Source organism: Mus caroli, chromosome 13, assembly GCF_900094665.2.
Source record: "Mus caroli chromosome 13, CAROLI_EIJ_v1.1, whole genome shotgun sequence".
Classification (NCBI taxonomy): Eukaryota; Metazoa; Chordata; class Mammalia; order Rodentia; family Muridae; genus Mus; species Mus caroli.
The window spans coordinates 8,234,462-8,261,617 of record NC_034582.1 but is presented as its reverse complement, the minus strand read 5'-3'; the positions used below and the strand labels follow the sequence as shown (position 1 = coordinate 8,261,617).

General features: G+C 39.9%; 1 protein-coding gene across 11 annotated transcripts in view; it reads left to right on the top strand.

Moving 5' to 3' along the window:
- Nucleotides 1–27,156, top strand: part of Ryr2 (ryanodine receptor 2) — a 562,694-nt gene that overhangs the window by 257,667 nt on the left and 277,871 nt on the right. For all 11 annotated transcript variants that reach the window (XM_029468301.1, XM_029468299.1, XM_029468302.1 and 8 more), the window contains exons 11-13: nucleotides 3,362–3,436; nucleotides 5,520–5,676; nucleotides 24,055–24,219. In XM_029468301.1, the coding sequence (XP_029324161.1) occupies nucleotides 3,362–3,436; nucleotides 5,520–5,676; nucleotides 24,055–24,219 (397 nt within the window). The remainder of the gene's footprint in view (nucleotides 1–3,361; nucleotides 3,437–5,519; nucleotides 5,677–24,054; nucleotides 24,220–27,156) is intronic.

Below are 27,156 nucleotides of genomic sequence, written 5' to 3'. Positions count from 1 at the left end.
GGGGTCTGCAACCCTATAGGTGGAACAACAATATGAACTAACCAGTACCCCCAGAGCTCATGTCTCTAGCTGAATATGTAGCAGAAGATGGCCTAGTCGGCCATCACTGGGAAGAGAGGCCCCTCGGTCTTGCAAACTTTATATGCCCCAGTACAGGGGAATGCCAGGGCCAAGAAGTGGGAGTGGGTGGATAAGGGAGCAGGGCGGGTGGAGGGAATAAGGGACTTTCGGGATAGCATTTGAAATGTAACTGAAGAAAATATCTAATAAAAAATTGAAAAAACAAAACAAACCAAAAGCACTGGCTGTTCTTACAAAGGATCCAGGTTCAATTCCCAACAGCCACATGATGCCTTACAGCTATCTGTATCTCCAGCTCCAGGGGACCTGATGCCCTCTTCTGGCCTTTGTGGGCACCAGGAATACATGTGATACAAGGCATATATGCAGGCAACATACCATATGCAAAAACAAAACAAAACAAAACAAAACCAAATCTTTAAAAATGTATCTAGGACACTGTTCTTTTGGTGAAACAGAAGACTTTTATTAATGTTAGGGTTATATAAACTCTATCATCTATATAGTTCTCATCAGCCATCTATCTATTGATCTTTACCCATCTTCCTGTCATTTTTTCTTTTTACCCACCTATCTATCTCTATCATATTTCTATCTACCATCTATCAACCTTTGTCTGCATCTGTCTGTGTATCTGTCTGTCTGTCTATTTATCTATCTATGTATCTATCTATCTATCATCTGTTTTCTGTAATCTACCATCTATCAATCGATAATCTGTCATCATCTATTATCTATCATCTGTCTATTATCTATCTGTCATCTATCTTCTACCAATTACCTATCATCATTTGTTATCTACTTATCTAGCTATTACCTATCTGCCATCTATCATCTATCAACCATCTATCCTCATCATCTATTATCTACCTATCTACCATCCATGTCTCATCATTTGTGTACATACACGCAGTGAAGTAGAATGTATAGATTATTTTTCATTTCTTTTTTAAAGCATGTCCTGGAGACTTTGATTTCTTAGCCTGAGTGTTCTCTGCCTTGACTTTTTAAAGCCGCTGAAGTGCTTCTACTATAAAACCAGGGTTAAGAACCCCAGTGAAATAACTAATATATTCCCATAGCTCTCAAAATGTCACACTGCAGAATACACTTCATCCAGGGGCTTATGGGAAATGTAGACACGTGGGTGTTCCCCTTGACCTCTATCAGAAACTCTGGCCATGGGGCTAGTTTGGACTTTAAGAGGAATGCGGAAAAACTATACCTCAGTAAACGTTAAGATTCATTCACCTGCATCAGTAGTGCTGTACTAGGGCACTTTTATCTCATAAGGGACATTAAGCAATGTGAGAGGCAGTTTTGCTTGTACCAACTGGTGGGAGATTGGCATTTAGTTAGTAGGGGGACAATTGCTGTAAATATCCCATAATGCAGGCAGCATCTCCTGCAGCAAAATGTCCAACTCTGCACAGCAGGTGTGCTGCCCAGGAGATAATCATCTAAACCATGGGGTCCACGTTTTGGCTCTTCATTGGATGAAGGAGCCAAAGCCCACATCTACTTTATTGAATGTTGGTGGGGACATGGCATAACATTTTTTGATAGTTTCTCATGTGATTATTGCCTATGCCATGTTAGGAAGTCACTGCTGTTGAAAGTGTTCATGGGTGCATCTCAAGCCCTCTAGACACAGCTGAGGATGGTCTGGGCCTGTTGATATATCTTAAAAAATGAACAGCCAGGCATTGTGTTCCTCCTGATGGTTGTGTTATCACAGGTAGTGGGAAACATGGACTTCTGTAATATTATTATACAAAATATAAATTGAATGCACAGCTATAGTTAGAGGTAGATTTAGAAATAAGGACACCATGAAACTGGAGAGGTTGCTCCATGATAAGAGCGTTTGCTGTTGTTGTAGAGAACCCGAGTTCAGTTCCCAGCACTATGGGGATTCAGTTAGAAAAGTCAGAATACAGAAAGTTACATGGAACAAAAATTTTCAACTGGATGTGCAGGGGCTTGTTTACTCGATTTTTTGTGTATATTTTGAGAAATTCCACAGTAACGATAGAATGAAAAGGGTTGTCAAAAGGGATAAGGAGGAGGAGATGGCCAGGGAGGTGTTAAAAACATGGCCTGGACAGCAGGGGTTTCAGAGTCTGTTTTCAAAGAAGTCTAATGGGGTTGGTGGCAGGAAGGTTGTTTAATGGCCACATCAAACTCCATTTCAATAGAGAGACAGGTCTGGGAGTGATACTGGAGCACAAGGAGATCCAACAGGAGTAGATGGTGGTGAGGTAGAGAGGGAGGCTAGAGAGGAGGGGCAAGGTGTTGGTGTTATGTTTGAAAGAGAACATTCCTGTGTATGTTTAGATCATGAGGACATATTCTAGAGAGGTGCTGAAGCCCTGGGGAAAGACACAGGATGCATTCACAAGCCTTGGTTTCCTTGAAACAGTGTTGAAAAGTGATGACAAAGATCAGTTTGGCTAACTTATGTCAGTTCCCTGACATCTTATATTCTTAGGAGTGTTTGCACATTTGGGTACATGCGATGCACACCCTTGAGATGTACCTTTTGCACATAATGATCAAGTTATGTACAAATTATATATTGAAGATTTTATTTCTACATATGTACTTATGTGTATGTGTACATGGGTACCTGTAGATGCTAGAAGTGGTCATCTCACCTGGTGCTAGAGGTACATGAAGTTGTGAGTCATATAGCCTGGGTGCTAGGAACCAAAGTTAGGTTCTCTCCAAGAGGAGCAAGTGCTCTGAACCACTGAGCCACCACTCCAACTCCCTCCGTTTATAGTTTATGTATTTTGTCATGCATTGCCCATTGGTGCAAATTGCAGATGACTGTATTAAAATGCTAAGAATCAGTCTTTTTATATTTCTTTGAAGTATTTTTAAACAATGAAAGCCAAATTCAGAGCCATGAGCAATTACATGGATATCTTCATATAATTATACATAAAATGACACCTAAACTGTTAAGTCTGTACATCCATGACCAAAGTTGGTAAAAAGGAAAATGTCCTGTAGAGGGAAGTTATGAAAAAACATTAATATTATATGGGTAAGTGATGGGAGAGAATATGTTTAAATAAATGCTTAATGAGGAAGAACTTGTTGATCACTGTTACATTTATTTTATTTCCAGCTGTGTTATCTCCTGCCTCACAATAGATCTTTAACATTTACAACCTCTTCCACAGCCTCCCTTCTTTCAATTTGTTTAAAAGGTAGAGTCCAAGGAATGAAACCTGTTAAACTCAAATTTAAACTTTTTTTTTTATGTCAACAGAACAGTTCATTATGAAGGTGGTGCTGTATCAGTTCATGCACGCTCCCTCTGGAGACTGGAGACCCTAAGAGTCGCGTAAGTAGAACTTCTAAACCCAGCCTGTAGTTCTGAGGGTATGGCATGGCCAATGCCTTTGGCTTCTAATTCAGGATAAGATGGTCCTTTTAATTCCAGCAGCAAACAACATGGAGAACAAATGTGGTATCCAATGCTTTGTTCCTCTTGTCTCTTTCTCCCTCTTCTGTCTTGATTCAGCAGGTGCAAGACCTAAGAATAGTCTCATTTCATAATTTCATACCGCCTGCCTTTATCTTTGGTTTCTTTTGCTTTGCAACATCATCTCACTCACACATGGCATCTTCCTGGCATAAGCACTGCTAGGACAGAGTGATGTCAGATTTGGAAGCAGGACAAGTTATCTGCAAACCTGTCACCCACCTGAAGTCTGGAAGATTGTGGATTTAAACTTCTAAAGATGCATGTGGTTATGAACAGTTCAACAGTTACTTGCAGAAACCATGAACTTTATTCATGAATAGCTTAAGACTGGAGTGGGACACGCTGTATAGTAGTAAAAATCACCACAGTACTCATTATAGCAGTAAGAATTCAGATGCACATACAAGTACAGGTACTTCTGGTGTGTTTAGAAGTTATCTAAAGAACGTCTTTTAGTCCATTTAAATGCTACATCACTGATAAATGTATAGCTTTAAACTGTTTTAGACAGAACTATGATATTAGCAAGAACTTTTAAAAAATAATTGGAAGCTTTAGTCTTCATTTAAAATACACTAAGTTGCCAATATATTTTCCTATAATATTACACTTTAAAGAAGTTATTGCTATAGGATACAGACTCCTTGGGTGAGATCCAGGACTGTTTCACTAGAGTCAGTATCTGTAGATTTTTTTTAAATGTGATTTATCTGCCTATTTACTGGTGAATATAATAGTGTCTGAAGTCATTTTGCTCAGGTATTCCAAACAGCAATCTCAGAAAACGTGGTTCATTCTCAGTTAATATTATCCTGGTCAGTTTAAACAGGTGGGTGGAAAATATGTTAAAGGGGCAGTGGTTTTGTTTTGTTTTGCTTTGTTTTTTGAGAAAGGATTTCTCTGTGTAGCCCTGGCTGCCCAGTAACTTGCTGTGTAGACAAAGCTAGCTTTGCATTCAGAGATCAGCTTGCCTTTGCCTCCTGAGTGCTGGGATTAAAGGCATGCACCCTTAGACTCAGCCTCAAGAATGATGGTTTAAAATCAAGTGGCTTCATTTCTGCTTTACAAACAATCAGGTGACCATAAGTACTGCTGTGAGTTAACACTCACCTTTGTTTACTTAAAAATACTCAAACTCTTCTTCACAGTGAAGGGTGTTCATTACTCCATTTTCTCATTTGTGTAAGTACCTGGAGAGATTTTACTTCAGGGAGGTGGGTTCTGTGATTACCTGAGTTTTCCTTCTTCCTCCATTATCCTCTTTAGCAACAAAATGTTCTTGTAAACCTCTATATTGTTCTGTTAGCCTATAACAAAAATTCCATATTTACAATATTTAATGTTTAATAATTAAAACAGTTGTCTTTGATATGAATATCAAGTTGATTAAATCCACCTAAATAGTAATACTTTTGATAATTTAAAGTAAGGTTTTGTTAGATGTGCACGCACCTATATGCATAAAACTAGGCTGTCTATTTTTTTTTTTTTTTTTTTTTTGGTTTTTCGAGACAGGGTTTCTCTGTGTAGCCCTGGCTGTCCTGGAACTCACTTTGTAGACCAGGCTGGCCTCGAACTCAGAAATCCGCCTGCCTCTGCCTCCCCAGTGCTGGGATTAAAGGCGTGTGCCACCACGCCCGGCATCTGTCTATTTTTATAGTATATAAATTAAGGAAAATATTATAGCTACATAATTAGAGTCATTTTCATCATAAGTATAAAAGCTGTGAGTTTCCCTGCAGTTTCTCAGTCTGTCTCTTCCCTTTGCACCTGGTTCTAAGATGTTTATACATACAGGCATGTAGCATATGTCTGTAGATGCTACTCATAGTGTTTATCCACGCCTGTGTGCACACACATGCAGAGCCCTACTCCTACATTTCAGTGGCTGCTTCTCTGATGGCGATGGGGTTGGATCAAGTTCTGATTGTTTTGTCAGGTGGAGTGGAAGCCACATAAGATGGGGCCAGCCATTCCGACTCCGGCATGTCACGACAGGAAAATACTTAAGCCTCATGGAAGACAAGAACCTTCTACTCATGGACAAAGAGAAAGCAGATGTAAAATCAACAGCGTTTGCCTTCCGGTCTTCCAAGGTAAGAGGGATTATGCCATTTTGGGATTTCTGACCAGGGGGCCCTGCTCTGTTTCTTTGATGTTGAAAACATAGGAAGAATGAATGTGAAGTTTTCCCATCCCCACCTTCTCTTTCCAAACTCTTTCTTTATCAAGTCAGCTTCCCAAACTACTAAAACTAGCCCTGGGATGGCCTGCTGGCTTAGTAGTTTTCATATTTTAGTTAAAGCAGACACTCCTGTTCCTTCTGGATTTCTTTACTTTTCTCTCTTAAAATATAAAGATCTGTATTTTTCTTTTTATTAAAAATATTTTTTCTCAAGAATATATCCAGATCATGGTTTTTCCTCTCTCTACTACTCCAAGTTCCTTCCCAACTCCGCTCTGATTCAGACCCACCCTCTTTCTGTCTCTCACTGGAAAATAAAAGGGCTTCTAAGGGGTAATAATGTAAAATAAAATATAATAAGATAAAACAAAAATTAACATGGCAGAATAGGACAGAACTAACAGAAAGAAAGAGCCCAAGAAACAGATACACATACGGAAATACTCTGGTTTGCATTCCCATAAAAACACTAAGCTGGAAGCCACAATGTATGTGCAAAAGCTGTAGGGTAAAAAGGGAGAGAAAAATACATGAATACAAAATTTTTTAAAAAGTAGAAATTAAAAAATAAAAAAGGAAGAGTCCTGACATAACATTATGAGACAGGAATTCCCCAATGATACCACTGAGTTCCTTTTCTGTTGGCGTCTCCTCCTGGGCACACAGCCTACCCTTGAGAGCAGTTTGCTCTCCCCAGTGAGTCTCCCCTGGAGGAAACTAACTTTTCATTTGCAAGTGTTTATCAGTTGGAGATGGCTTCTGAGCTAGGGACTGGGGCTTGTGTCCATTTGACCTTTCACCTCCATGACTCCCTCTGGTATTGACCTGTGCAGGCCCCGTGCATGCTGCCCCAGTCTCTGTGAGTTCATAGGAGCTTCAATCATGTTGATTAAAGGGTCGTTTTCTTGGTGTCTCCCATCCCCTCTGGCTCTTGTACTCATTCTGCCTTCTTTACTGCACGGTTCTGTGACCCCTGAGAGGAAAGATATGATGGAGACATTGTGAGTTTTCCATCCCTTTACATTGTCTAGCTGTGGTCCTCTGTATTTGTTCCCATCTGCTGCAGGAGGAAGCTTCTCTGATGACAGTGGAGCAAGGCACTGATCTATGAGTACAGCACAATGTTATTAGGAGTCATCTTATTGCTACTTTAAAAAAGTCAATATTATTTGGTTTTATGTTAGGTCCCTGGGTTATCTGGTTTCAGGTTCTTGGGTCACTTAAGCAGTGTTGGATATGGGTTCCATCTTGTGGAGTGAGCCTTAGGTTAAATCAGTTATTTGTTGGTTACTCCTATAAGTTTTGTACCCCTGTTGCACAAGAGATACCTGGCAGGCAGGACAGTATTGCAGATCAAAGGGCTTCTGGGCACATTGGTGTTTACATTTCTCTTTTGGTAGCATGCAAAATCCCTAACTGTACCAAGGACGTTAACCCACAGGGGTGAAGGCTCTGTGTAGGCACCAGCTTGACTTCTCCATGTTCTGTGGGTTCTACTGATGTTGTCTTCAGCAATAGTATCAAGATGTCAGTCTGTGGGGTGGACACTTTGTCTCCTTCCTGCTTTTAATGGAATTGCTTAGAGTTATTCTCCATTTAAACTGATGTTGGTTGACTATGGGCTTTCTGTAAACTGCCCTTATTATGTGGAGGTATGCACCCCATATCTCTAATCTCTCTGTGACTTTTATTATGAAGGAGTGTTGGATTTTTTTCAAAGTTGCATCTAATGAGGTGATAATGTAGTTTTTTTCAGGTTGCTGATATGATGGGTTACATTTATTGATTTATGTATGTTGATTCATCCTTATATTTCTGGGATGAAGCCAACCTGATCATGGCAGATGATCTTTGTGATATGTTCTTGGATTTGATTTGCAAGTATTTGATTGAGAATTTTTGCATCTATGTTCATAAGGGAAATTGGTCTATAATTCTCTTTCTTTGGGGGGGTGGTATTTTATGTGGTTTAGACATCAGAGTAACTATGATCTCATGAAATATATTGGGCGACATTTCTTCTGCTTCTATTTTGTGGAATAATTTGAGGAGTTTTGACATTAACTTCTTTTAAAGTCTGATAAAATCCTATGCTAAGGCCATCTGGCCCTGGGTTTTTGTTTGTTTGTTTTGTTTGTTTCTTGTTTGTTAGATTTAATTACTGTTTCTATTTCATGAGGGGTTATATGTTGGTTTAAATTGCTTATCTGATCTTGATTTAACTTTAGTAGGTGCTATTCATCACAGAAAGTATCGATTTCTTTTATATTTTCAGTGTAGTGGAAAGTAGATTTATTTAAGTAGTCCTTAGGATTCTCTGGCTTTTCTCAGTGTCTGTTGTTATGTCTCCATTTCCATCTCTAATTTTGTTGAAATCGGACAGTCTCTCTTTGCCTTTTAATTTACTTGGATAAGAGCTTTCCAATCTTTTTGATTTTCTCAAAAAACAAAAACAAAAAAACCCAACTGTGTTTCACTGATTCTTTTTATTGTTTTTATTTGTTTGTTTTAATTTTGTTGATTTCAGCCCTGAGTTTGATTTCTTTATTGTTTGATTTTTAGGATGTCAGGATATTATTTCAGTTTTCTTGTATTTGTTGAGATTTGCTTTATATCCAAGTATGTGGTCAATTTTGGAGAAAGTTCTGAGAGCTGCTGAGTAGAAAGTATTCTTTTGTGTTTGGGTAAAATGGTCTATAAATATCTGTTAGGTCCATTTGGTTTATAACATCTGTTAGCTCCAGCATTTCTCTATTTAGTTTTTGTCTAGATGACCTGTCCACTGGTGAGAGTGGGATTTTGAAGTCATCCACTATCAGTGAATGAAGGTGAATATGTGATTTAAATTGAGGTAGTGAGTTTTCTTTTATAAACTTGGGTGCTCTTGTATATGCTGCGCAGATGTTAAGAATTGCAGTGTCTTCTTGGTGTGTTTTTTTCTTAGATGAATATGTAGTTTCCATCCTTATCTCATTTGATTAGTTTTTATTTGAAGTCTATTTGGTCAGACATTCAATGGTCACACTGGCTTGCTTCTTAGGTCCCTCACATACAGATGTACTACTAACAGGTGCTCTTAGGCACACAGAGACATGCACAGACAGACAGACATAGAGACATACATACTCTGCACAACTACATTGGAAAATCTAAAAATATTTTCTGAAGTATAACATTTAAAAATGCAACTCCATGTCTCCAAAGATGGTGGGAAAGAGAGAAAAGTAAGGAAACACATGGCTGTTGCGGCCTGCCCGCAGTCCACAACACGAACGGTTCAACTGAGAATGGCAGTTCGCTGAAAAGAGAGGAATCTAGACGGGGCGGAAGAAACAATGGANCNAAGACAACATCCTGATCAAAGCTCAATTTTACTATTTCCAGACACTCAGTTATAAAGGAAGGGGGAGGGAACCCAATATCCCGCCAAGTAACTCAGGGTCCAGTAGCAGGACGAACACGTATGTGCCTCCAGGCAGCAAAGGCAGGTTCCAGCAGTGGGCGTGGCAGGACGAATGAGCTGGTAGCTCCACCCTTGAGCAAGCAGGTTCCAGGCTGGGGGAAGGGAGGCCACACATGGCCACCTCCTATGACATAGAATCATAATGATCGAAACACATGGCCACCTCCTATGACATAGAATCATGATGATCTTCTGTATTATGGTTGTCCTGAGAGTCAGAGTGCATTTCTGTGTTATGGATATCTTTCTTTTTAGAATTATTGATTTTTTAAGTTAGTATACAAAATAACAGGTTTCATTTTGACGTTTTTATAAATGACATAATCATGCTTTGCCACCCACTCCATATTTGCAACCCACTCCATTTTTAACTTTCATTGTCCCCTCTACGATTTAAAAAATGAGAAATCAAGTTGAATACCACACTGTGTATGTGATATCTCAATGCTTGGGAGGTAGAAGAAGAGGGATGTTGAGGGAGAAGTAGGCAGGAAGATCACGAGTTCAAGGCTAGCTTAGACTATATAAACCCTCTTCAAATATACCAACAAACAACATGAGAAAACATTTCCTAGAAACACAGATAAAATGGTGACAATGTAAACATTAACTTATATGTAGTATTAACTAAAGTAAGTAATAGGAGAGAGGTTGGTGAGCAATAAGATGCTGAGTTCACACTCCAGCCTGACACGAATGAGAGACTTTCCAGGAAGAACCACGAGCACAGATTGCTTCCATAGACACCTAAGGAGCCAAGGCCACAAAGAGTGGAGCTTACCAAATAAGAATGAAACCAGAGAACCCAACATGTGGTAGAGCATGAGCCTACTACATTGACTTTGTCAATATATATGAATAGAAAACTGCAATTTTAAATGAAAATAAGTTGGTATTGGGTCATGAAATAGAAGTCATGATAGAGACCTGCTATGATACTTTATTCGGAGAGGTTGGAAAAAAAATGGCTACTGGAATACCAGGGCAGTATGAACTCAAATGGAGAAGGGGGCTTGAGTGGAATGTGCACTGGGATAATATCCAGACAAATGAAAGCAATTCATGTGACAAAATGTATGTATTTCATGGTACTAAAGAGTAAAAATCACTGAAGATGTTAGTTACAAAATTGATGCATCAATCACTAATAATTGATTTGGTCTTGATACTCAAAGACCTGCAGGAGATAAAACAAATACAAAGTCTGTGACTTTGTGTGGGATGTGGAAGAATACATGCTAAACTTTCAAGTTCATAAGCTATAGAAAGGTCAGAAAATAAGAGTGGGGAGGGGAGATTTTATACTGGGCCTTGGTATGGCAGACACCTGTAATCCTAGCCCTCAGGAGGCAATTCCCGGGAGGTGGTGAGAATCTCTGGGTAAGCTGACCAGTTAGACTAGTTAGTTAATAAACTCTGGGTTCAGGCAAGAGACCCTGCCTCCGCGAAAGATAGTGGAGAAGGATATAAGCAGATAGGCACACAGCATTGCCAACTTTGGGCCTCACCAGCTGAGACTAACTTTGCAAGCTCTTTTTACATCTTGCCAACAGTTGTGTAGTTTTGATATGTTTTCCCTCCAAGTTCCAGCTAACAATCTGTCAGTGTTGGATTTGATATTGCAGTTTAATTCTTTTTACTGCCTAGGTCCTCTGCTTAGGTTTCTATTCAGGAACCCTCATTCTGGAAGCAACAGTCAAATAATGCCACCACCTCCAACCAAAGTCGGCAAAGCCATTGTTTGAATGTGGCGGTGATGAATTTTTTTCTCTGAATCTCATTGTCTATCCCATGTCGACAGCATCACTCAGCCCTACAGGCTGCTGAGAACTTGTTGTCACACATAGGCACTTTATAGGGAATTCTCAGTGGTGACTGTACATGAGAAGAGGTTGACAAACAGGAGAGCTGGGATTCAGTGAGATACTTAATTGTAAAAATTATAATAAAACTTAAATATCGCTAGAAGATTGGGTAACAGGTTTTTACAAGGGGTACAGACAATTGCCTGTATTATTTCTTCTTAAAATTACCCATTCTAGTACATAGTTCACAAATAGCTGTCACAGTACATTTAAAAAACAGGGACCAACAAGATGGTGCAATAGGTAAAGGTGTTGTGTTCTGAGCCTGATGGCCTGCATTGGTTGTCTGGACCCAAATGTTGAAAGGAAAGAAGCAGTGTTCATGGCTGTCTTCTGATGCCCTTGCACACACACACACACACACATGCACACTCAATAAACCACTGAGAAAAATTAAGAAGAGAATGCAGTAATTTAGACTGGTAAATTGGGATAATTTGCCTACAAAATTATCATTCAAATTTTTCATTCAAAAATAACTCCTTGTATTTATTACAACTCTTAAGAAATGTTGACAGTAAACAACCTCAGTTATGTACTCTACTGGGTTTAATAATTATTTAACAAAATGTCTTATTCTGCAGCACTTCTGTTGTAATAAAACTTGGGCAAATCATCATTCTGTATTTCTGATTGATGATGATGCATTTAGTAACTGCTTTCCATTTGAAATTTTGGGTTATTTTCACACTTAAAATCTTTCAATATTGATGACTCCTTCCTGTTTGGAAGTTGAACTGTTTTTGATTGAAGGACAGGAAAGTTTTAGGGGACTTTGATCTTAGAAATTACAGAGAGTTGATTTCAATAAAAATCAATTACATCTTTTAAACTCATTTATGGATGTTAGCCTTTATGGCTATAAAATTGTTTTTTTTAAGTGTACATTTAACTTATTGTTGGGGGGTGTGTGTGGTCCATGGCTATAGAGGAGATAGGACAACCTTTCAAGTCCGTTCCCTCTGTCTGCCTTATCCACCTTTGCATGTGTTCCTGGAATTGAACTCAAGTCACCAGGTGTGTGCTGCAACTGACCCATCTCTCCTGCCCCAAGCTCATCATTTTAAAGTCATTTTTATAACATTTGCAGTATTTCAGTGAGAGAAGCATGCTCCACAGTTGACAGTTTGTGGAACCTAGTGTGTCTGAGAAAAAGAATTTGGTCCACACCCTCTTGCTTCTTGTTTGTCTCCTAGAATTGTGGCGTTGGAGCATCTTCTAGAAAGCACCTCTAGCATCTAGTTTAAACTCTATCCAAGATTATTTTAGATTTCTTTTTCTATGTGTGAAATTGCACTATATATATGTGTGTGTGTATATATATATATATATATGTATATATATATATATTCTTCACCAATATTTCAACTGTGTTCTTGCTACTAATGTACATAGACAGAAATAAAGTAACTCTGAATGAAGCAAGGAATTGCCAGACTTGGGCTGACCAGAAAAACTTAATCCAAAGGTTGAGCACATTTCCAGAAATATCTCAAATCCCAGTCTGCAGACTTTGATCTGCTGACCCTTCCCCTTTCAGAATAAGAAGCGAGGTGTTTTCTAATTTCTAAACTATACCTTCCACCTGCCAACCGGGGCCTCTCCTGATCATTTTGTCTTCCCAGTCAGTCTGCCTCTGAGTATTGAGACTTAAGCATTTTTCTCCCAACATCATCTCCTAGCTTCCAAGACTCTGCTGTGTCCTGGATGACAGAGATGTTGAGATGCTCATTCTGTGTTGGTCAAAAGTAGAGAAGTGACTTTGTCGTCCTTCTTTTTTTTTTCCTTCCTGTTATCGCATCTTCCTTCTCCTTCTTCACCAAAATATCAGTGCTTTTTTTTTTTTTTTTTTTTTAGATCACACAGTCATTTTAGAACACATGGCACTCTCTCCACTGTATGTTTTAAAAAAGATTTAGTTTTATTTATGAGTATGTATGTATGTGCACGTATGTGGGGTCTGCCCAGGGATGCCAGAAGAGGGCACTGGAGTCCCTGGAGTTACAGACAGTTGTAAGCCATTCCATATAGAAACTGAGTGCTGAACAGCGCAATAAATGCCCTTAACTGCTGAGCCATTTCTCCAGTCTCTCCTCTGTGTTCATTACTTTAAATATTTCAATTGCAAGATTGTAAATTTTCCGAAGTTTATCAGTAGCCATATGGGAAGTGCAGCTGTAATCAGAATTAAATTTTGTCTAAGAGAAACACTTAGGGATATGAATATATTTGAATATTATTGTGAAAGAGGGATAAATCAGGGCATAATTTTGGGTAATGTTTGTATAATTTTGATTAGCAGAACATATTTTTTGAAATAGATGTTGCTGATATTTAAAAAGAAAAGTCCACTTACGTGCCTTTTGATGTACCAAAATTGGTTTGCTATTTTTGTATAAATTTTTCTCTATATAGCCTAGATTGACTTGGGATTCAGTATATAGCCCAAGTTAGCCTCAAACTCATGGCCTTTGTGCCTTATCCTTCCCAGTTCTGGGGTTATAGGTATATGAATCAGCACCCCCAGTAGCGAATGCTATTTTGATAGTCTAGTTTTTATTTTGTATAAGTTAACAAAATAAAAATGAGAATCCCAAGAAAAAGTCAATGTCACAGAAATACAAATAAATATATTCCCCACATATAGACTGTGAAAAATGAAATATGTTAATAGTGTTGATTATAATATTTAAAACACCACAGTTTAATTGGAAAGAAGCCTAATGAAATTAAAATTCCCTCATGGTGCAGAGTACTCTCTGCACATTAAACCAATGGAAACAAAACAAGAGTGTCGGTCTTACCAGATTTTAGAGAAAATGGAATACACAGTTTTATCTTTTCCTTTATTTGGTCTCAGCTCTGTACTTGTAAGATACATGTTGAACTCACAGATAACACATATGTGTGAACACCCATGAAGACACAAATATCCCATACATATGTGTGCAGATTCATGCTGGTGCAAATGCACACGCGTACGTGTGTACATGCCTGTGGAGGACAGAAGTCAATCTTGGCTGTCCTTCCATCCATCACAGGGTCTCTCACTGGCCTGTAATTTCCCTAGTAAGCTAGACTAGCTAGCCAGTGAATCCCAGGGATCTGCTCGCCTTTACTCCTAGAGGTGCAATTACAAGCGCTTGCCAGCTTTTTAGCCGTGGGTTCTGAGGACAGAACTCACGTCCTCACACTTGCAAGGCCAGTGCTTTACCACCCAAATTCTCGATCCAGCTCCCCTGCCTCTGTGCACGTACCTGATGTGAGACGTTTCCCCCTTCACAGCATAGGGATAGATAGGGAATGTATGTTGCATTTTCCCTTATTTTCAGTAAGAAAAATGAGCACTTCCTTTCTGGAAGACAAACGTGCCTTCTTTTCAATGTGTCTGCAACTCAGGTATGTATCAGGTCTGCAGTGGCTAAATGGCTCCTGGGCATCCTGGGTGACAGAGTGAGTTCCAGGCCAGTCTGTTTGGTCACACAGTTCTACCGGTTACATAGCTGAAAGGAGGAACACCATCCCAACATGCACAAGGCTCTGGGTTTGATCCCAGCACTGCCACAACTCTGGGGAAGCTCTGTGTCTATATTAGCGGTTCTTTAGTTCCTGGTTCACACATTCTTCTTATCAGGTGATTCCAGTGACTGAACAGCCTGGGTCATGCTGAGCTCTGCCACTGGGCACCATTGTATTCCCGGGTCTCTTCTGACCTTTAATTTTGAGAAAGGGTATCAAGTTAGTTTCCCAGGCTGCCCTGAGACATCACTAAATGGAGACATTGAACTTGCGGTCTTCCTGCCTTGCCTCAACTCTATGCAAAGGCCTATACCCCGAGGCCACACCCTCAACACATGCAGAGCAGGAAGGTAATCTTCCCTCAAGATCCGTAACTGACAAGGGTTTAAAAAATGCTACAGAAAACAAACAAACAAACAAACAAACAAACAAAACCCATGCTGACAGGGAAGGCCTATTTTGGGGTTGTTACATTGGTACCTGTAATACTAATGTGGGTGTTCAGTAACCAATCTCAAGTTCGGGAGTTGACAGAAAAATCATCAGTTGCTGACAGCCCTGTGCAGTCAGAAGAAATTGAATCAGGTAGGACATGTTTTATAGTGTAAGCGGCATAGACTCCCTGTTAAGGAAAAGACTTGATAGAATGAAGAATTCATTTCACACCTGTAGGTTTTCTAAGGCATATTTTCTACTTTTAGAACTTTTGACTGGCTCTCACAGACGCCTTTACATGTCAGTTTTAATCATAAGGTAGGCCCTGCCAGGTATATATATGTATTGTAAGCCAGTGTAATTTTCTTGTAGCTTAAAATGCCACCAACGTGTTCCTTAGTAGCTGAACTCCCTCCCTCGTGCACCATGAATAGAAGTCTATTGCCACTGAGGTGATGGAATGACAGCCTCAAATGAGACTAGCAATGCCATTAAAAGGACTGTGGAAATGAGGGCAAAAATAGACGGAAACTTTTCTAGGCTGAGATTCTTTGTGTAGTATTTTATTTAAGATTTTTATATTTTGTTCTCAGAGTTCTCTCCTTCTCTCCTTCCCTCCCTTGCCGCTCTCCCTCACCTTCCCTCAGACTTGCTCTGTACCTGAGGGTGACCTTGAATTTCTGATCCTCTTGTCTCAGTTCTTGAGTGCTGGTAAAACAGACATGCATCACCATGACTGGTATATGCATTTGTTGCTAGAGACCCAGCCCAGGGTTTTACACATGCTAGGAAGCAGCCTCACAACTGAGCTACATCTGCAGCCCTCAAAGCATACACTCTCACACAAAGAAAATGACAGTAAAGGTTAACTGTCTATAGTGGGCCATATAATCTGTCTACCAAATTTGAGGCTTGGTGTCATTTGACCTATTATGAGTTTGTGACATTTAGAGATTATTTTCAGTCCTCATTAAGCAATTGTAGAAACTGAAGCTTTATTAAATTCTGTGGAAGATCCAGGATCCAGAGCTAAGACTCAATGATAAATTTTAATAATCAATAAAGAAGAGAAATCACTCATCTGCTATTGTCTGCGCTTCAAAGGTCTGCTGTGACTAGGTGATTAAAAAGATCAGCCGGAGAGATGGCTCAGAGATCAAGAGCATAGGCTGTCCTTTCAGAGGCTCTGAGTTCAATTCCCAGCAATGCTTGGTGGCTCACAGCCATCTGTCATGGGATCTGATGCCCTCTTCTGGCATGCGGGTGTACATGCTTCATGGATGCTATCTCTATGTAGACCGAGCGCACATATACATAAAATAAAATTTTAAATAGGTTAAAAGTAGAGATTTATTTTTACATTATTTTTTCTCATAATAACAACTACATAAAATTATTTAGTGGGCACCAAGAAAGGTACAGAGCATAGCAGATGGTAGATGAGAGATGGAAATAAGAACTGTGTGTGTGTGTGTATGTGTGTGTGCCTGCCTGTGCCTGTGCATGTGTGAATGTCTTAATGAGACCTAGTACTTTGTATGCTAATATTAACAATTAATAACAGAAAGCTCCAACCTTCAAGCTCAAATGGAGATAAACTTTGCCTGTATCAGGATTAAATTAAAAGGTGCTGCATATAGTAACCTCTGCAGACAGGAGCTGAGAAAATAAGAGAAAGTTGTGGAAACAATGTTTTTCCTGGGAGAGATTTGGTTATATGTATGCCAGTTCTTTTTAATGGCAGTCAGCATAAGAGTGAATGCCACAGACCCTCCTGAAGTGATGAGAGGCATTGCAGTTAGGGCCCTACCAGAGAAGCAGAGTCAGGGGAAGACCTGTATGTTCAGGGACAGATTGTGTAGCAGTGTCTGCTGGTACCTGAGGGCTGGCTAAGGAAGTAGAACACCCATAGTGCAGTTGGGCTAATGGGCTAATTTTGTGACCCATTTCCCAGTTCCCAGTGACCACCTATTCTTATTATATTATGATAGCATAAAGAAACACATTAAATCTTTACCCTTTTTGTTATTAAGTGTGAGTTCATACATGTTGTGTGTGCATGTATGTGTGTATATGTGCGCATGTGTGTGTCCATGTGTTTGTGTATTTGTGTGTATATGTGTGTATGTGCATGCGTCTGTATGTATGCACAAGTGTGAACATGTGCTCGTGACTTCAAAGTCAGAGGACAACTTGGGGCAGTTGTTCTCTCCTTCAACCATGTGAGTCCCAGACTTAAAACGCAGGCCCTCAGTCTTGGCAGCAGACCTCTCTCCCTCTTGAGCTGTTTCCATTGCTGCGTATTCTCTTTAGACCTTTTAGCTTTTCTTAACTTTACCTGTTGCTTGTATTAAGGAGATGGGTATGTAAATGGCTATTATCCATAGTTTACTGTATAGTTAAAAATGAGTAAGACTGTCATTAACCAAGATTAACGACCTGTCAGTTTCCCCCTTTCAGTTAGTTTTCCAGCACTTGTATAGGATTCAGATGATAGATCTCAGGCAATACTAGAAGAGTCCAGATAACAATTCTACAGCACTAGTTTTAGTGTGCTTCTGTGTCATCTACCAAAGGCCACCTCACCATTGGCTCAGTAGTCATTTCCACTTCATAACAAGCCAGATTAGTATGTGCCCATTTGGGGGGTATTCTATCTCCTTTTAAAGTAATTTCTTGAATGGAATTTTTTGAGTAGTTTGTTGGCACATTTTCTATGCGGCATGTGGGAGGGATATGTAGTCTTTAATTTATTCACGGGGGATATTGTCTATTGTTGAGAAGTGGACTTTTATGTGCCTAGACAGATGGCTCAGCATTTAAGAACACTAGTACAGAGACCAGGAGCTCCTTTCTAAGAATCCATGTTGGGTAGCCCATAACAATCTGTAACTGTAGTTCTGTGAGATCTGATGCCCTCCTCTGGCCTTCATGACACATTTAGTTGCACATACCATACATAAATGCACATAATAAAAAATAGAATTTTTTTTTAAAAAGAGCCTGACATTTGCACACCATGATCAGATTCTGAGGATACAGAACAATTTTTGTTAATTTCAATAAATAGCACACGGACTGGTAGTGGAAGGCAGTATTCATACCAATATATAAGTAAAAAGAGAAGAAGCAGTATGTGTGTTCAATAATGGGTTGAACATATTTCCTTCAGAATTCATAGTCCCCAAGATCTAAAAATGAACAAAAATAGTTATGAATGAATGAATGTCCAGATGATAGCAATGATCTTAGGGTTTCTTTGATTGGCTATAACAGGTACCCAGTGGATACACTAGGTATGCAAACTAAACTGTATTGCCTTTTGGAGGAAGTTTCTGCTTAATGGCAGAGTATCTTAGCTTGTGTTTTGTTTGCTTTGGTTTGCATTACATGAGATGGGATCTTGCTCTGACCCCCAAAGCTTGCCTGGAAATTACTATGCATGCCAAGCTGGCCGCAGGCTCACTACAGTCCCCTTGCTGAGGTTATAATTCCACTGCTGGGATTACATCCATGAACTAGCATGTTTGGAAGCTAGAGAGAGCCCTTTTGATATCAGTGTAATCTTCAGATTGGATATTCCTGCTGATGTTATTCCAGTTTCATTGATCTCTTGTCTTCTAGCTCTAGTGGTATCCAGCTAATCCAATATTCTGATTATTGCTCTCTCTCTCTCTCTCTCTCTCTCTCTCTCTCTCTCTCTCTCTCTCTCTGTTTGTGTGTGTGTGTATGTGTGTATGTGCATTTTAAATATATACTGCATTTTCTGGAAGAGGTCACTTATCTGTGTATTCCTTATAAGGGTAAAGGGATTTCCTTTGGCACTTCAGTATATTTTACATGTATAATAGATGCTTCAGTATATTTCATATGTATAATAGATGCTTTACTGGATAGGGAGATGCCATAGTGGTTGATGTGCTTGGTACACATGCCTGAGGACCAGAATTTGGATCCCTAGAACTTATATAAATGCCTGGTGGGTTCTAGACTTAGAAGACAGAAACAGGGATCCCCAGAGCAAGGTGGCTGTGGAGACTAGCCTTATCAATGAGCTATCGCTTTGATTGAGAAATTGCCTCATTGAATCAGGCAGAAGAGCAATGAGAATAATTCCTAGCATCAAACTTGGACTTCCACATGTGCAAGAACACACATGTAACTAAACCCACACATGTGCTCACACACGTGTAAAAATGTGCATACACACACACACACACACACCACACACACACCACACACATGAAAATAGAAGCATGAAAAAATAGCTGTCTTAAGGTCTTTGTCTTCTAGCTGTATGATCAGGATGCACATTTACATGTTTCCCCACATCCTTGCTTCCTTTTCATGGTGTTTACTTTGACAGTATGATGGATTACAGAAACGACACCCTGGGGAGACTTATTTCAGCCTTACAGGCAGGTGACCCTGCTAGACTGTAACCTGTTTCTTTGGCAGTGAGCAGTTGTTTGCCTCAGTTTCTACTTAGTTGCTGCCATTATTCCAAACCTCCTTCCTGTGTGCATGAGTCATGGGTCGACAAGAATTTGGATGGGTTTCTGTAAAGATTTTGGATCCCTCTGCATCTGAGTGTCTCTTTTGTACCTCAAGCCAGAGAAGCCATTGCCTCCTTTTGCCTGCATGGTTCTTGCAAGGCCAGGTATACCCTGAGGAAATGGCCGGTGTCTGTAAGCCAGGCTAAATGTTTGTCTTTCTAAGGAGTTCTACTGTCCAATTCCTTCCTGTGTTTTTTTTTTTTTTTTCAAATTGCATAATAGTTACCCATGAGAAGTACAGCTAATCTCAATTTTCTAAAGTGTAGTAGCTCAATCTAAAAATACCGTTTAAAACTCAATGTGACAATTAAAGTCCCTGATCTGAGGGAGGGAAGCCAGTGTGGGGTTTCTGCCTGGCGGTCACTTGCCTAATCTGCTTCTACTGTATGCTTCTTACTATCTGTTGGAAGATTTTAGCATGTCATCTTCTTGGCTTCTGTTTGTTGTTCAACACCTGAGGCCAGTGCACACAGGGACTCTGCCTGGCTTGGTATAGACACACTCCTCTTCCAATAATGCTCTCTGAAGCCTGGGATCTTTACCTGGAAGTACTATGCATTCTATCCCTTTCTGACCAATTTATCCAGCAACTTCTTGGCAACCTGGAACCCTTCAGTGAGCCAAAGAGATACCTCTCTTTGGGCCATGTCATAAGTTTCTTCTCACCTTAACAACCATTAAACTTAGAGTGTCTTCAATCCTAGAAGGATTGAAAGGTCAGTCTAGCCTAGGCAGGTTTGGGCACATGTGCAATAAGACCCAACTGTGTACCCAAGTAAATTTTTAGGGAGACTCTCCTGTTTCCCATTGTATGTCTGTGCATGTAATTAAAATCAGATTCATTGTGGGAAGGGAGACTCACAGTAGTCTTCATCTGTCAGTGACCAACTTACAGAACTTCCCAAGCTATGCCCCTAGTGAACAAACTCCTCCTTCCTTTAGTCCCATAAAAGAAAAGCTCCTTGGCTTGAGGAGATGGCTCAGAAGTTAAGGGCCTGCTTGTAGAGGCTAGTTCAGTTCCCAGAACCCAGCCACACTGGAGGCTAACAGCTACCTGTAGCTCGGTCTCTGGGAGATCCATGCCCTCTGTGACCCCTGCGCACCTGCACTCATGTGCTGGATCCTCCACACAGGGCATTTCTGATCTGCCATCACAGTGACTAAAGATGCCTTGATACCTTTGCAAACCCCTGTGAGCTCTAGTTTCAGTCCTTTGAGTTATTGTGCCTATATTGCAAAAACCCCAAAGAGACCATCAGGAACCACAACTCTGATGCAAGCACATTAGAGTCTTTATTCAAGCCTGAGCTAGGGCCACAAACCTTCCTGATGAAAGAGGATAGGAAAGCAACCCCAAGGTCTTGGGGAAAGGGGTTTATAAAGAAAAAACCACAAGCAGGGGTTTCCAAGCCTTGGCATTACATAAGAGGGTAAAGGAATGGTGGCCTTCAAGCTAATTGGTTTACAGCACCTGGTTAAACCACAAGGAGGGAGCCTATATCAAAACAGAGCATCTTGACCTGGGAGTGACTTATGTTTTCCTAGCCCACTCTGTTGTTATCAGCTAGCTGCAGCTGCTGTGTCTATTTTGCAACTGAGGTCTGACTTTTCTCAGGCCTCAGGGGTGGGTGGGGCCATCCCTCTCTAAGGGTAAGCTAACTTAGAATGGAGTCTTAAAAGCACAATGGAGTTTATTTTGCTACCTCAGTCTCTTCAGAGTAAAGAGGCAACAACCTTGAGCTCCTCAGCCCAGGCCCTGCCCTGGAATGCTTATTTTCGTCTGAGTTTCTCTTAAGCCTGAGCTATAGGAAATGAACAAAGGGAAGGACAGCCATGACCCTGGGTGCTTCCTTCAGCTTCCTTTGTCACATGTCGTATCAGCAAGTTCTTACCTGACTCCAGGTCGCCATTACTACCAGTCCCTACAAAATCTCCTCATTAAAATCCCTCCAAGTGGCTGTAGCCCATTACAATGGGAAGCCAGCAAAACCTCACTGTTCAGCTAATGAGTGCAAGACTTCTCAAAAACACAAATAATTAGGCCATAAACTCATTTCCCGGCTAAAAGAAAAAAAAATGTTTAGAGACTCATTGTTTTCTTCTAAAGAGATAATTACATTGTTATATTTTCCAGAATTTAATTTTCTCATTGACAGGGTTGGCATAAGTAGATTAGCACTCTATCTCATCTGATAGAAGGAAATTACAATAGTTTATCTGTTTTATTGCTGATTCTTAGAACACAGTTCCAAGTTATTTGCATAATAGTTGATTCAACTTAGTTGATAATTGTATGCTTCGGAGGTGACCTTGACCTTTCCGTATTGGGGATTGAGACTCATTTGAATTTGAAGTTTATCTACTCATTCTCTTTAGGGTTATTAAATGGTCATTACTTATTAATACAAAAGAAAAAATGTATCAGATGTAATGAAGAATCTGTGACATTTTGTTTTTGTTTTAATTTTCCTCTGCAATCGTTTGTTTATTTGTTTATTTATTCTTCCCTTATACATTACATCCTAACCACAATTTCTCCCCTTCCTCTCTTCCCAGCCATCCCGCCCACCTCTGCTCTTCCCCACTCCTCCTCCAGTTCCTTTTAGAAAAGAGCAGGCCTCCCTCACAGGGATATCAACAGGGCCTAGTGTAACAAACTACAATAAGACTCAGCACATACCCTCATAGTTAGGTTGGACACAGCAATCCCTGTGCAGTTTAGCTCAGCCCAGAGTGTGCTCTGTAGAGTGGGCAGGACTTAGACTTGAAGCAATCCGACTGTACCTGGATCCCAAGTATCGAGAAGACAGGCATGTATCACCAGACAGGGCCTTCACTGTTGTTTTGTTTGAATAGATTCTTTAAACAAAAATCAAAACTCAAATAGTTTTTACTTCAAGTTATTCTTCAATAAATAGTTATGTAGTAGATGATCTTAATCAGTTAGTTCAGGGCTTGCCTTGGAATATGAGGACATGACTTCGACTCTCAGAACCTTTGTAAAAGAAGGTTTGGGTGAGTTAGTATGTGTTTATCATCCAGTATTAGAAAAACAGAGATAGGCAGAATCCTGGGGCTTGCTGGCCTGCTAGCCCAGCCTCCTTGGTAAATAAACTTCACCAGTGTGACAGCCTGTCTCAGAGAATAAATAGGGGGCAATGCTTGAAAAATGATAATTAAGGCAACCCTCTGGCCTCTACAAGCAAGCACACCATGAACATGAACAAACACACACATGAGCACACACCCGTGAGGACACACACACACACACACACACATATATATACACTGATTTAATTAATAATCAAATAACCAAAAACCTAGAAAGAACACAAGTGCAACTTAGCAAGGAAACTTATACAGTGATGGCAGGACTGAGAAACAGGAAGGCGTCCATTAAGCTTTGAGACTGTCATTTAGGAACTACCATAGGGCTAGAGAGAGGCCCCAGTGCTTAAGAGCACTCGGTGCTTTTGCAGAGAATGTAGATTTGATTCCCAGTACCCATGTGGTAGCTTATGACTGTCTGTAACTTCAGTGACAGGGGAATGCTCACATCTGGCCTCCAAGGACGCCAAGGATGGCATACAGTACATAGACATACATGCAGGTAAAACAAAGAACAGCAGCTGCAGCAACAACAGTAGAGCTTATTGATTTTGCTGATGGAACGAATTCAGATCCCAGCACCCGCATGCCTGTGACTCCAGCTCTAAGGGATGCATTGCCCATTTTTGTTCTGGCCTTCAGGGCACCTGTGGATATGTGCATACACATACACACACATGCACATACACTTGCACACACACCTTCAAAAAAAGAACTTTGAAGAATTTGGCCTCAGCTCCCCTTAGGAATACAAACCTCTGCAGTTTACCTCAGACGCCACAGGAGCAACAACCACAGCTTTGATTAGTTGGAGAGACATAAGATTCAGTTATCACTGACAGCCCCATAAACACCTCATAGGTGTCATGGACAAATTGTTCAGGCTGACAAAGGTTTGGGTTTTAAATTCAAGATATGTTCAAAGCTTTTCAAGTATTCTCTCATTTTTGTTCTGGACCTGTAGGGAGATATTTTTGTTTATAGATGATAAAGCTGAGCCCTAGGTTAGGAAGATGCCTAAGCAGTTATGAGCCTCGGCTGTTCTTCCAAAGGAACCAAGTTTGGTTTTCAGTGCCCAGTCAGGGGCCTCACAACCATCTAGAACTCTTATCCAGGGGCTCTGATGTCCACTTCTGCTCTCCAGTGACACTCTATATACACTCCAGACACACATACATGCAAATTATTGAAAGTAAATCTTTAAAAAATAATACTTGGCCATTGCCATAACTTCAGTGAACCTAGAGAACCGATCTTTTCAAGGAATGTTTTTATAAGATAGTTTTGTATTGATATAGACTAGTAATTTCTTAAAATCTATGCTATTCTCTTTTCATACATAGGAAAAATTGGACGTGGGGGTGAGGAAAGAAGTCGATGGCATGGGAACCTCAGAAATCAAGTATGGAGACTCCATTTGCTACATACAACATGTGGATACAGGCCTGTGGCTAACCTACCAGGCTGTGGATGTGAAATCAGCACGGATGGGATCCATCCAGCGTAAGGTAAGGTCACACACAGACACAGCTTAGCACAGCCACATTCATACATGAAAAAATACAAAAAAAGTGGAGACTTCAGTCACCTGCTTGAACTGGTTATTACACTCTGAAGGTCAGGTCACTGTTAATTTTCAGTCAAAATATTATGAAATCATGAAATCATTTCATTTGGCCACACATGCAACCATGGTACCTAATTTTTCAGATCCCATTTGTATATCTGAGAATGTAGTAGTGACTACTATTAATGAATCATGAGATTTCAGATCTCTTGAATCTTGTGTAACAATCCTACCAAAATAGGCTTTGGAGTTTTTTTTGTTGTTGTTGTTTTTTATTTTATTTAGGGTGACTCCTTGAAGGGTTTTTCTCAATGATATATAGGATTATAGTTTTGAAATTTATGTATCCAAGTTATTTGGGAAGTAATTTCACTGTCTTCTAGATTCTATTCTATTCTCTCTCATTTCCTTTGTCCTTCATTTTTCCTACTACCTCTTCTTGCTCACAAGATAGCCATCATGCTTCTTGGTCCTTCCAGGCCCACCTCCTCCTCCCCCCCTTCCTCTTCCTCTTCTTCCTCTTCTTCCTCCTCCTTCTTTTTTTCTCTGTCTGTCTGTCTGTCTCTGTCTCCCCCCGCCCACCAGAGTCTCACTATGTACTCTGGCAGTTGTCATACTATGTAGCTTGGGCTGGTCTCAAACTCACAAAGATCTATCTGCCTCTGTGCTGAGATCAAAGGCATGAACCACCACTCCCAGCTCTTTCCCCCAATTTCTCAACATCAGTTTTCACTGAGCCAGTGTGTCCCTTAAGCACGCCTCTCGCCATCCCTCGGAAAGATCCAAGCGTTGAACACCTGAGCTTGTAGATAGGCTGCTTCTTTGGTGGTTGACTTGATTTTGTCAGCCCAAGGCTTATCCGTCCTTCATTCACAGTTTATACTTAGATGATCACATTAGAAGTCTCTGCCTTCCCAGCTTGCCCACTGCATGTTCTCTGTGCCCTGAAAGCATTATAGAGCGCTTACTCAATGTTATGTGTACGCCATGCACAATTTGGTTGACTTGGTATTGTGACATTGTGCTTTGTATGAGAAATGTCCTGCAGGTTACTCCTGTCTGGAAATGCCCTTCTAGACACCCTCCAAGCCATGCCTCATTAAATCCTTAGGTGCTTCTTAATCCATGTAGACTGACAATCAGGTGAAGATCACGGAGTTGGAATTGCTAATGCTGCCTTTGGAGAGCCAGAGAAGGGAAGGAAGCCTGAGGCCTGCTAGGTGGTCAGGACTCACCAGCTGGCTCCTCTGGCTGTCTGCATTGCCCCATCTTTGGTACACCTACTGTGGTTGTGTTGTCTGGAATCACAGTAGGTGTTCACAGCTTTCTCTCATAAACATGCTTGTTTTAATCTATCCTGCTCATGTTCCTCCAAAGTAAACTTACGTGTTTTAGTTGTTTTGAGATTTAAGTTTCTTTATATCTATTTATTATTATTAATTTTTATTATTATATCCTCCTTAATTTAAATTTTTTTCATCTAGCCTTTATAAACTCTCATACTATTTTATTTGATTCATTTTATAGGTTTCCTTACTATGAATTTTCACACCTATTTCGCAGATGTTATAGGTTTCTGCATCCATTAAACAATTGAGATTATTTTTATTTCCAAGTCCCATTTTATTACTTTTCGGCAGTTTTTTTTAAACCTAGCAGTGATTTTTGAGTTTTATCAGTTAAAGTTGATAAAACAAAATAAAACAAAGCATGTTTTGGCTTCCTTTAATTTGCGCATATAATTAAAGGTACCAGACGTCTAATCACTAAAGAATCCTTACATCCATAGAATTAAACCCTACTTGACCATAGCCCATTATTCCAGTAAAACCCTACTAGATTTAATTAACTCATTTTATTCAGGATTATTTACATATATTCATGAGGAAAATTAAATTCTCTTTATGAGTAGTTAAGTTTTCATTTTATATAATTTGCATGTTTATGAGTTTCCACATGTACTGAAGCATCACTCTTCATTGATCCCTCTTCAGCCATGTGAAAGAGGAATGACCTCTCCCAGACCACAGACTTACAAAGACAGGTGACAGGCCATGGTTTGCCAACCCATGGTCTGGGATGTCGGCTCTTTGAAACTATCATTCATGTATGCAACCACTGAGTCCTAAGGCCTTCTAACTAGTGAGTTTGAAATTATCCTTCCAGTGTTTTCTGAAAATTAATGGATCACTTTTAATCAATTATTAATTGAATATTAATTAATTAAATTAATTATTAACTAATGAATAATTAATTTTATTCTTAGTTGAATGGAACTCCTTTATTTGGGGCTTACTGTTGTTTCTGAGATAGAGTCTTGTTTTGTTGCTCAGGCTAGCTTTGAGCTTCTGGGTTCTAGCAATCCTCCTGCCTCAACTTCTGGTACTATAGGGATGTGGCACCATGGCTCCCTCTGTTGATGACTCCTCTGGCTTAGCTGGGCCTTTTGCTGTTTGTTTTGCCATTGAGGTTCACACTGTACTGTATTATCATAATCGAGTTTCTATATTCTGTGGTTTTCTATTTTATTTTCAGCCAAGTTTGTGAGAGGTCTGTTTATCTCTCTCCTCAGATAATCGAGTTTTGGATTTGCAAACCTTTTTCTGGTGTCTTGTTTCTATTTCATTAAGTTCATCTTGTATTCTCATCAACTCCACTTTTCTACTCCAGGAGGTGTGCTTCTTAGAGGTTTTATACATTAGCACAGGTTTTTTATTTTCCTGTTAATAAAGGTAAACAGGAGAAGCACCTTGCTTTGAGGACAGATCTCTGTCTCATTGAGGTTTGTTTCAGGGGTTCTTCTTAACTCAAGATATTTGATAATTTTAGTTCCGGTTATAAATTTTTGGTTCATACAATTGATTCATGGTACTAAGTT